Here is a 12,389-nt window from a genome sequence, read left to right as displayed (position 1 = left end):
AGTATATCTTTCATAAAATTCATGACTTATCCTTTCTTTGTTTTGTTTAATGTGAGCACCTATGCACATATCTTTATATATCCCCTTTCTCATATAAATGGTAGCAGCATACACTAGATACAGTTTACTTCTTGTTCTTTAACTTTAAAAAGTGACGAAGACCATTCAGTAGGAATATATAGATACTTCTTATTTCTTTATACAGTTACATAGAACTCTACTGTGTGCATACACCAGAGTGAGTTCAAGTAGTATCAAGTTGGTGGCTATTTGGATTGGTTATAGTCAGTTGCTCTTACAAATAGTTCTGTAGTGGATAACCTTCTGCATAAATCTCTTCAGATTCTTTCCAGAAAGTATATGTTTGGGTTCCTAGAACTGGGATTGCTCAGTCAAAGGATAAATACTCATATAATTTTGCTAGAAACTGGCAAATATCCCCCTATGATATTTGCTACATTGAATGTGTGAGAGAGGTTACTTACCTACAGCCTTCTAACAGGCTAGGTTATCAGACTTTTGGGTTTTTGCCAAAGTATACTTTGAATTTATTCCAAACCTTAAGAATCATTGACTTAATCTTTTTCTGCCCCTTCCCCTATGCCTTCCTAATCACTTTTCAATTTCTATACTTTATCTCTCAAATTGTACCACCATATAAGAACTGTAAATTCTATTTCCATTTATAGAATAATGTCAATGTAACTCTGCCTTTTCTAAGTTTTGTGTTTTAGACACAAAAAAAGTGAATGTTTTATTTGTGGTTTCTTTCAAAATATAAATCTGGGTGTGAGAACAAGAAATTATCTCTGAAAACGGAGAACTATAAAATAGATTCATCCCAATGGGTTATAATGGAAGGATTAACTAAGCATGAACTTAAACAAGGATCTCAGGAAAAACATTTTGGCAAAGTTTCATGTGTCTCTGAAGACATGTCCCCTTTCATTCAGCACACATCTCTCTCTCTACATCAAACATTTAATACCAAAGAGAAATCTTATGAATGCCAAAAATATAAGAATGCCTCTGGACAGGACTCAAAACTTACTACACATCAAGAAAGCCATACAGCCAAGAAATTTTATGACTATAAGGAATACGGGAAGGCCCTTGGTAGAATTTCAAAACTTAGTTCATATCATACAGTACATACTGGTATGAGACCCTATGAATGTGAGGAATGTAGGAAGTCTTTGAATAGTGGCTCACACTTATTACAGTATCAGATCATTTTACTAAGGAGAAATCTAATGAATTTAAGGAAAATGGGAAGGCCTCACAGTTTTTTCTACATCATAGCATTCATACAAGTGAGAAACCCTTTAAATGTAAGTATTGTGTTAGACAATTTAATAATGGTACAGCCATTATTCGCCATCAGAGAATTCATACTGGTCAAAAACCCTATGAGTGTAATGAATGTGGAAAGGCTTTTAGTACTAGTTCAATATTTGGAGTACACCAAAGGATTCACACAGGTGAGAAACCCAGTGAATGTAAAGAATGTGGAAAAGCTTTTCATCATTCTTCATACCTTACTCAACACCAAAGAATTCATACTGGTGAGAACACATACTTAAAATGTAAGTATTGTGTTAGGGCATTTAGTAATGTTTCAGCCTTTATTCGGCATCAGAGGATTCATACTGGTGAAAAACCCTACAAATGTAAGGAATGTGGAAGAGCTTTTGGTACTGGCTCAATACTTACAGCACATCAGAGAATTCACTCAGGTGAGAAACCATATTTATGTAAGGAATGTGGGAAAGCCTTTCATCAGTCTTCAGATCTTACTCAACATCAGAGGATTCATACTGGTGAGAAACCCTACAAATGTAAGGAATGTGGAAGGGCCTTTCGTTGTTCATCAGAACTTTCTCGACACAAGTTAATTCATGCTGATGAGAAACTGTATGCATGTAAGGAATGTGGAAAGATCTTGAGTAGAGACTCAATACTTCTACAACATCAGAAAATTCACACTGGTGAGAAAGCCTGGGAATGTAATTAATGTGGGAAAGCTTTTACTTGTGCAACATACCTGACCCGGCATCAGTGAATTCATACTGATGATAAACCATATACTTGTAACAAATGTGGGAAAGCTTTTCTTCGTGCTTCAGACCTTATTCTGCATCAAAGAATTCATACCGGTGAGAAACTCTATGAGTGTAAAGAATGTGGGAAGGCTTTTGCAAGAGGTTCAAATCTTAATCGCCATCAAAAAGTTCATAATGGTAAGAAACAGTATGAAAGGAAGCTTTGTATTTAAGCATATCTTTTAGGTTACATGACATGGAAGATAAACCCTACAGATATAATAGGACAAATCCTAAGAATTTATTGGTGAGAAAATGTAGAAATATAATTAATAAGAGAATGACTTATGTGTTTCACAGTTTAACTACCATAAGAATAAAATGAATATCAGAAGGCATCTATCAACAGCTCATTCCTTTCTAAATTTTAAAAACTTTCTCTTCTTAAAGATATTTTTAAAATGTCTATTTTTGAGAGGGGGAGGGGCAAAGACAGCATGAGCAGGGGAAGGGCTGAGAGAGGGAGACACAGAACCAGAAGCAGGCTTCAGGCTCTGAGCTGTCAGCACAGAGCCTGATGTGGGGCTTGAACCCACGAACTGTGAGATTATGAACTGAGCTGAAGTTGGATGCTTAACCAGCTGAGTCCCCCAGGTGCCCCAATTTTTAAAACTTTCTAATCATAAGTGGAGAAGGTTAAAAATCTTTTTGTTGTATTTTTTGTATTTTAAAATACTTTAAATCAAATTTGTTTTTTATATAGCTATAATTAGTTTGGTTTGTGCATAGCTAAAATACTATATTACTATAAGTTGTACATTAAATTTTTGAATTTATTTTTTAATCACAAAAATTTAAAAAACTTTTTAAAATATTTATTTATTTTTGAGAGAGAGAGAGAGAGACAGAGTGTGAGCAGGGGAGGGGCAGAGAGAGTGATCCAGGGTCTGAGCTGTCAGCACAGAACCAAGTGCAGGGCTTGAACTCATGAACTCTGAGATCATGACCTGAGCCAAAGTCAGACACTTAACTAACTGAGCCACCTAGGCACCCCGTCACCAAATTTCTTATTCTAGTACAATTTATTCAGTATCTATTTCCTGATGCTATTTATGCACAGTTTCATGACATTTTATATTTTTAGTGTTATAAGCTTAGATTTAATGACAGCCTTTTTATACCCCAACATTCAATTTGGAAACTCTTCAATTGATTTTTTAAAAATAAATTTGTACCTGCATATCTTTGGATCTGTACCATTTTATTTAAAATATCATTACTTCAAGATATATATTTTAATATTGATAAAATGATATTATTTGTATATAGAAATTATATTTCTATTTTATAAAAGTGATATTTTATTGTAATAATTTTTTCTAAATTTTTAAATTCTACAAAGAAGCCAATAAATTTACCTTTCCTCCTCCCAAGGGGTATAACTATTGTCTCATTGTTGGAACAAATCCTTTCATAAATATTTAAAAGCAAATGTAATCACATTAGTCAAATTATCTCATAAATTGCCTTTTTAATGACAAGATATGTCATACAGAACATTCCATGTGATGAAGTGTATTAATAGTGTTAATATATATGACTATACCATCATTTTAACCAAATATCTATGGTTAAATACTGTGGTTAACTCCACTTTTTGTTTATAAGGAATCTCATATCTAGCATACTACTTGGCACACTGTATTTGCTTGTCTGCTTTTCATTGTTGAGATGACCCATGCATACCTTTTAACATGTACATATTTTAATTTTTTTAACGTTTATTTATTTTTGAGAATAAGAGAGAGACAGAGTGCAAGTGGGGAAGGGGCAGAGAGAGAGGGAGGGAGACACAGAATNTTTTATTGAAGTCCTACTTTTTCTTTTATGGCTTGTACTTTTTACGTTCTGTTTAATAAATCTTTTTCCCAACAACATGAAAATCTTTTTCTATGTATGTATTCTTTTAAAGTCATCTTAATTTTTACATTTAAGTGAAAATTTCACATTAGGCATTTTGTCAAAGAAAATCTTGCATTAATTTTGTGTACTATGTAAGGTAAGGTTAAAGGTTTTTTTTTTTTTCCACTGTGGATGTCTAATTGTCCCAGCACTATTTACTGAAAAGACCATCCCCATCCTTTCTCCACTGAGTCAATGTGGATTTTTTTTTTTTAAAGTGACTGTCTTTTGATTTTCTATTGCATTTCCTTTGTGTTTTATCCTTGTACAAATATAACACTGTTCTGATTACCATAGCTGCAGTAGATAGAATTCTAAGAAGTCATCCATGATATACGCCTCCTGTTATTTCTGTGATAATGTTATAATACATGGTAAAAGAGATTTGTGGATGTATTTAAAGTGACTAATCAGAGACCTTAAGGTAGTTTATTTGGGTTGGTGTAACCAAATCTAACATGAGCCCTTTAAAACCAGTGTTTTCTCTGTCTAGCAGAAAAGGAAGTCAGAGATATGTTCTAGCTGGTGTGAAAGAAAGCAAACATACATTGTGAATTGCCTGTGGGGGACATTTGGAAAATATCAGAGAGTGGTCCCCAGCTGACAGCCAGTAAGGAAATAGGGACTTCAGTCCTGCAACACAAGGGACTGAAATCTACCAACAAGAATGAGCTTGGGGAGCTCCTGGGTGGCTCAGCTGGTGAAGCGTCTGACTTTAGCTCAGGTCATGATCTCACCATTTGTGGGTTTGAGCCCTGTGTCAGGCTCTGTGCTAACAGCTCAGAGTCTGGAGCCTGCTTCAGATTCTGTGTCTCGCTCTCTGCCCCTCCCCCGCTTGTACTCTATCTTTCTCTCAAAAATAAATAACCATTAAAAAAAATAAAAAAGAATGAGCTTGGAAGTAAATTTTTCTCTGGATCCAACACATGAGAATTCAGGCCAGCTAACACTTTGATTTAAGCCAAAGGGGCTTAAAAAACTCCTGGCACCACAAGGACTTGTTCCAATGCCCAAAAGGGCCTAAAATATTTGCCAACCTTGGTCACTGTCAAGTCCCCAACATACTTTGACTAGTGCATGTGGCCTTGGGTCACTCTTCAGAAAGGACAGGCCTTTGCCTTTACTCCAGGACTATTTGTCTTTATAAGATTTGAAAAGAGGCAATATTGAAAGCATTGGATGAACACTAATACATACAACATAGACCTCTGCAAAGGGACTTACATCCTCTTCCTGCTCTTCTTGTTTGTCCACAATAAATGCTAAAGCTGATTAGGATATCTTTAACTGTTATGGAAGGTGTACAAATGTATACATTAGGGGAATTCAAATGAAAACAACTATACACCCACAAGAAAGTTTAAAAAGAAAAGGCATATAATATTAGGTGTGTTAGGAGGCAGAATAATTGGAACTATAATACAGAGCTGGTGGAATTGCAAATGGGAAACCACTTCGGAATATCGTTTGGCAATATCTACTAAAGCTAAACATACGTGTAACCTATAACCCAGCAACTCCCCTCCTAGATATAGATGTAACTAAGATGACACATATACACAGCAAAAGACTACAAACAAGAATGTTCATGGAGCACTATGCCTAGCAGCCACAAGCTGAAAACTAACCAAATACCATCAAAAATGAGAATAAACTAACTTTATCGATTAAATTCACAATAATTGAAAGAAGACCACAGGGGAATAAAGTGTACATACAATATGATAACATTTATGAAAGCTTCAAAATCAGGCAAAACTAATCTACGTTGTAAATTAAATGATGGAGACTTTACAGGAGGCAGGTAGGGGACTTCTGGGGTGCTAGTTATACGGTCCGAGAAATCTATGATAACTTACCAAGCTGATTTGGGCAATATTTTGTATGTTACATTCAAAAATTGTACTTTAAACACCCAACATTTTTTTAAATCGTAAAGCAAGAGTTTCGGGCACAGCAGCATAACCACAACCGAGGTCATAAACTGAAGCCAACGCACTCACACCAACACTAAAGCATCACTCTCCCTCTTTATCCTTCCCCACAATCCTGGATGCCGTTAGGGCCCAAGTATTCCTCTTGTTCAGCCTCTACAAACCCCCTCTATCATGCCCTCCACCCGTAGGTCTTGCACACTCTGCCGGGTCACCTCCTGCAGCAAGGCCCAAGCAGCGGCGAAGGGTTCAAGACCGCCCCGCTCCGCCCTCCGGAGGGTCTTAGGCCACACTACAAATCCCAGAAATCCTCAGGGCGGAAATAAACTTCCGGTGGTTAGCCGGAAGCAGCCGAGATTCTTAGTGAGCTGGGTGAGCAACCGGGACTGCCCGGTAGGCCTGATTCGCAGTAGTGAACGGAGGAGTCGCCGGTTGTCGTCTGGATCCCGGGGAGGATTACTCGGGTTGTCCGCTCTATGGGGTCTCTCGTGTTCTGGACTACACCTTCCAGAGGTCTCCGGGTGTAACGTCACTTCCTTCTAAGGTGGTCAGTGCCGTAGTGCTGGAGCGGGTTGAACACTGCAGCGGCGGAGGGAATGCGGCCCGTTGGTTTGTTACGGGACAGCGGGAGGTGAGAATGACGCTGGGGAAACTGAAGGTGAGGAGTGTGTGAACCCGGGGTCGGAGACCGGCGTGTGTGGAGCCCCAGGCCTTAACACGTCAATGCATGTGTGAGTGTGTGACATAATGTGCATGGTTATGTTGACCACTTGAAGGAGTGGTGATTGTGTCTCCAGCTTTGAGCGTACTTGTGCGAAGCTGTGAGATTGACCCCTCTTTTAATTATGTCGATTTTTTATGTGTCTATTCCCTCCCAACTGTGCCTAGCCGGGAGCCGATTGCGGGCTGGCATTGATAGAGAAATGCTCACACTGAGGCTATTTGGAGGTTCGACGGTTTCTGGAAGCTTGTGGTTGTGGGGTCTCTGTGGCTGGCTGCGTTGCAGAAACCCAAGCGGGGCTACCTGTGACTGGAAAGGCCAATACAACAGACAAGTTTTGGTTGGAAAGGAATATGAGCTTTATTCAGGAGGCCGGCCACCTGGGGAGAAGGCCAGCTCTGTGGTTTCTCCCTGGCCCAGACATTTTGCTTATTTTTTTTTGTTTTTTGTTTTTGTTTTGTTGTTTATCTTTGGCCCAGAGATTTTTAAAGGAGTTTAATCAGTTAAGGGAGTGCAGTGGCCTGCGACATTTCCTGATTATGTGCAGACTCGATGATGCTGTAGAGTTATCTCGGTGCTTGGAGGTTGTGCAGGAAGTTCTGGTTCTTTGGTACTCCTGAGTTAGGGCGGGTTGTGCAAGACAGTCTGGGTCCTTGGTACCTGGGGGTTGTGCAAGGGTACTCTGTTCTTTCTGAAAAGGAGGGCGAGGTCTCCAGATGCGCAGAGGGCGGTCAGTAAAGTCATTTGTGTGACCTTAAAAAAGAAAAACGTTTTGCTAAAAGATTGCTGAGCTAATAAAAAAGCTAAGAGAGCTTCAAACAGACTTGCCTCTGTGGCCTGGGAACATTCTGGTCCTTTATTCCCGAAGGTCAGTGGTCTGCATATCTCAAAGAAAGCAAAGTAGTTCTGTCACAGATCAGGGGCCTTAAGTTGGCGAGCAAGGAGTGTGTTAGCTTGAAGGAAGTTAACTCTTAAGACCAGCTAGAGTGCTGTTAACAGCTGCTCCCTCTCCTTGTAGCCACAGGGGCCCAGGTTCCCTGGAAATGTTCCTGCCTGATTTGGGAACTTAGAAAGGTGAGTCTAGATTAAAGATTCCAGATAAAGAAATTTATCTTTAAGTCACAAACCTGATCTCAGATGGAGACTTTAAGAACCGAAACAGCCCCAGGTTGGGGGGAGAGGCTGAGAAAAGAGGAGGAAAAAAGCCAGGGTTTTAAGATTCCAATCAGTTCCCTCAGGAAATCACCTGGGGAGACCTGTGGGGATTCTCGACCTCAGCTGTGGTTCTCAGAGAGGGCAGCATTGCTTAAGTCTCTTTCCTATCGTCCTCTGAACGTTTACTTCAGAGCAAATGGAGAGAGTAAAAGTAGTTGCTTGTTTCTGACAAGTCAGTCTGGGCTCAAAGAAAGGCTTGGTGTCCCCAAATGTCCACCGAATGATGAATGGATAAAGAAGATGTGGTAAATATACAAAGGAATATTAATCATAAAAAGAATGAACTCTTGCCATTTGCAATGATGTGGATGGAGCTAGAATATATTCTGCTAAGTGAAGTCAGTCAGTTAGAGAAAAACAAAGAGCATATGATTTTACTCATATGTGGAATTTAAGAAACAAAATAGATGAACATATGGGAGGGGGGAAAAGAGAGAGAGGGAAACGAACCATAGGAGACTCTTAAAGATAGAGAACAAACTGAGGGTTGATTGAGGGAGGTGGATGGGGGATGGGCTAGATGGGTGATGGGTATTTAGGAGAGCACTTATTATGATGAACACTGGGTGTTATATGTAAGTGGTAAATCACTGAATTCTACTCCTGAAATCAATATTGCACTGCTCAGTAACTAGAATTTAAATAAAAATTGGAAAAAAATAAAAGAAAGAAAGGCTTGGTGTCTCAATGTTCTTTATCCTTTACCAATTAATGGCTTTGTTTTACATGAGTGACCAGAGACTAAAGAGCCACTATTGGACAAATGAGAGTATTATCCAAGGTAAATTGTTCTTATTTCGTCTCTGAAATGTTTTCCGTTTTTTCATGATGTAGGAACTTTTGCTTTTTTTCTTTTGAAACTCCATAAAAGGGATCTTTTTAGTTGTGGCCTTTAGGCCTAGCTATTCCAGAGAGTAATGGGGCCAGAAGGAATGGACCCAAAGAAGTTATTCCACTCCATTTTGCTCCTTTTTGACCTGAGGTACATATATTCACCTGACCAATATTTCAATTCCATTAAAAAAAATTTTTTTTAATGTTTTATTTATTTCTCAGAGAGAGACAGCATGAGCAGAGAGGGAGGGAGATACAGAATCTGAAGCAGGCTCCAGGCTCTGAGCTAGCTGTCAGCATAGAGCCAGATGTGGGGCTCAAACCCACAAACCATGAGATCATGACCTGAGCCGAAGTTGGACGCTTAACCGACTGAGCCACTCAGGCACCCCTCAATTCCATTTTTATACTTAGTCTTTTTCTAAGGTTTTTGAAGGAATAGAACACATCTCTTAGTGAAATTCGAAAGCCTTGATTTTGAGTATTTATTTTTCAATTTTCTTGTGTTTTTTATGTGTGTGTATTCTGTAAGTAGGCTCCACGCCCAATGTGGAGCCTGAACTCACAACCATGAAATTAAGTCATGTGCTCTACCCACTGACCCAGCTAGGCACCCTTCAATTTTATTTTTTATTGTTTAAGTATTTAAAAGGTTCAGAAGAGTATACAGTGAATTCTTCCTCCCAGCCCTGCCCCTAGTCTCGTGCTTTTCCTATTTCCGAGGCAGCCAGTGTGACTAGTTTCTTGAGTACTGACTGCCAAGAGAATTCTCTGTACTTTCAGATGGCTATTAGTCTTGTGCTATTATAAACAATGGTGGGATAACTTTCCTTGAATATATATCATTTAGCTTATCAATGAGCTTATTGGTAGAATGAATGATAGTTTCTTGGGTAACCCTTATGTGGACTTTAAATTTTAATAGTTTTTGCTACGTTGTCCCTCATAAAGGCTATATTGTCACTTTTCTAACCAATGTTTTCTGAGTTTATGTTCATTTAAGGTATTTTGCTGGTTGTTGGAAAGCTTAAGGAAATTATTAATATGCTGTTGTAGGGTTTTTCAAACTAAGGGATTAATAACCTGATTTTTGTGGTAAAATCAGTTTGCTAAGTCCTGACCAGCATTCTCTTTAAGTTTTCATTGTAAAAAATTCAAATGTGTACAAAAATAGATAAAATAGCAATGAACCTCTATGTACCACTTTGCTAGGCTTCAGTAGTGATTGACTTATGATTGATTTTGTTTAATCTTTACCTCTACCCACCTAGGATTATTTTGAAGTATTTTGAAGTACATACCAGAAGTTGTATTGTTCCATCCATAAATGTGTATATAAATGATAGTCTTTTATTTTATTTATTAAAAAAGTTTGTTAAATGTTTATTTATTTTTGAGAGAGAGAGACACAGAGCATGAGTGGGGAGGGCAGAGAGAGAGGGAGACCCAGAATCAGAAGCAGACTCCAGGCTCTGAGTTGTCAGCACAGAGCCCAATGCAGGGCTTGAACCCACAAACCATGAGATCATGACCTGAGCTGAAGTCGGACGCTTAACCAACTGAGCCACTCAGGTGCCCCATATGCTGTCATTTTTTATATCTTTTTTATTATTTTCTTGCCTCTAATTATGATTTTTTCTTTTCCACTTAATGAAGTCTCTTTAACATTTCTTGCAAGACTAAGTGCTGATGAAGGCCTTTAACTTTTGTCAGGGAAACTTTTTTTTTTTTCATTTTGCGAGAGAGAGAGAGAGAGAGAGAGAGAGAGAGAGAGAACATGCACATGAACAGGGGAGGGGCAGAGAGAATCCTAGGCAGGCCATGTGTTGTCAGTGCAGAGCCCCCTGGGGGCTTGACCTCAGGGACCTTGTGATCATGAACTGAGCTGAAATTAAGAGTCAGATGCTTAACCAGCTGAGCTACCCAGTGTCCCCATGTCAGGGAAATTCTTTACCTTTCTTTCAAATCTGAATGATCACCTTGCCAGACAGAATATTCTTGGTTGTACCTTTTTTCCCTTTCAGCACTTTGTTGTTGTTGTTTTAATGTTTTATTTATTTCTGAGAGAGAGAAAACGTGAGCAGGGGAGGGTCAGAGAGAGAGGGAGACACAGAATCTGAAACAGTCTCCAGGCTTTGAGTTAGCTGTCAGCACAGAGCCCAGCGCGGGGCTCGAACCCACGAACTGTGAGATCATGACCTGAGCCGAAGTCGGACACTTAACTGACTGAGCCAGCCACGTGCCCCTTAAATTCTTTTTCAATCATATTGCTGATCTCCAATTCACTTAGTTCTTTTTGTTTTGTTCTTTCTTTTGGAGCATATTCACTATCTCCCCATTTTGCTTGACTTTCTGTGTTTATTTCTATGGATTAGGCAGTACAACTACTTAAACTTGAAGGAATGGTTTTGTGTATGGTTTCCCCTTTGTGGATTGTGTGTGCTTGGTGACTTGCTGGCTGGCTGTAATTGTGGCTTGCATGGGCTTGGGGGTCCCCTCCATGCAGTAAGCATTCTGGCTGGACGGCTAAAGCTGAAGTGGGTGCAGGTCAGTGTGGTCCCCGGACACTCCACCTATCTGTTGCCCGGCAGGACAGTTAAGGCTAATGTGGGTGCAAGCTCTGGTGTCCCATGGCTCCCTGTGGAGGGAGGGGACATGTGTGGCGACATGTCCTGGCAGGGTGGCTGGAACTGACAAGGTGCAGGCTGGAAGGTCCTGGGGCTTTCTGTGCAGCAGGCATCCTGGCAGGACAGTCAAAGCTGAAGTGGGTGCAGCCCAGGTGTTTCCAGGTTTCTAAGCACTGAGAGCCTCCTGGTAGGGCTGCTAAAGCTGAAATGGGTGCAGGCTGGTAAATCTCGGTGTGCTCTGTGCTGGGGGTGCCCTAGTGGGGCAGCTTGAGCTGAGACAGTGTGTGGGCTGGGAGGTCCCTGGGCTCTGTGCAGAGGGTGTCCTGGCAGGATAGCTGAAGCTGATGTGGGTGTAAACCAGGGTGTACCAGGACTCTGCAGAGTGTGCCCTAGAGAGGTAGCTGGATTAAGGCAAGGTATAGCCCAGTGGGGTCCTTGGGCTTTCCGTGCAAAATGTGTCCTGGTAGAACAGCTGAAGCTGAAGTGGTTGCAAGCTGGAGTGTCCCAGGGTTCTCCAGACTAAGGACAACCTGGTGGGATAGCTGAACCTGAATTGGGTGCAAGCTAGGGTGTCTCATTGTGTGCAGCACAGTGTTTGCCCTGGCATTGTGACTGGAACCATTGTAGCCATGGGCTGAGAGTTCCCAGGGTACACTATAGAGGTGGCACCCTGGCAAGGTTGGCTGAGTCTAAAGCAACATCAGGTGGGAGGTTCCAGAGCACTCTGCACTGGGGGTGCCCTAGGTAAGCCATCTGAGGCCAAAGTGGTGTGGGCCTGGAGTGTTCTGGGTACTTTGTACCTGTGTCACCTTGGCAAGAAGGCTGGAGCTGTAGGGAGCGCTAACTGGTGTCCTGGTGTGCACCACCCTGTGGCCTCCTTGGTGGAATGGCTGGGGCTGGTGTGGGCTAGGGACCTAAGGCTTACTGAGGTGGCAGACAGGTAGGGCACTTAAACTGTGTCCATTAGCCCCTCCCACCTGGGGACTGTTCAGCAGCATCCTTGCCTTTTGGCAGAATTTTAAGGCTGGACTTTTTATTTGCTAATTCTTTTAAA

At 40.6% G+C, this 12,389-nt stretch overlaps 2 protein-coding genes across 3 annotated transcripts in view; both read left to right on the top strand.

Annotated features, from left to right (window-relative positions):
- Window positions 1-935: 935 nt before the first annotated feature.
- On the top strand, window positions 936-2,275 carry LOC144239567 (uncharacterized). Its single transcript, XM_077773637.1, is given in 2 exon segments — window positions 936-1,222; window positions 1,303-2,275. Coding segments are annotated over 2 exon segments (1,260 nt in total).
- Window positions 2,276-6,370: 4,095 nt separating this feature from the next.
- The window catches only part of LOC144239610 (uncharacterized), a 36,965-nt gene continuing 30,946 nt past the window's right edge, over window positions 6,371-12,389 (top strand). For both annotated transcript variants that reach the window (XM_077773723.1, XM_077773722.1), the window contains exon 1: window positions 6,371-6,596. The gene's annotated coding sequence lies outside the window, so the exon portion shown is untranslated. The remainder of the gene's footprint in view (window positions 6,597-12,389) is intronic.

The sequence above is a fragment of the Crocuta crocuta genome, unplaced genomic scaffold, assembly GCF_008692635.1.
Source record: "Crocuta crocuta isolate KB4526 unplaced genomic scaffold, BGI_CrCroc_1.0 scaffold267, whole genome shotgun sequence".
NCBI lineage: Eukaryota > Metazoa > Chordata > Mammalia > Carnivora > Hyaenidae > Crocuta > Crocuta crocuta.
Note: the sequence above shows the minus strand (reverse complement) of the source record. Positions and strands in the feature narration are given on the sequence as shown.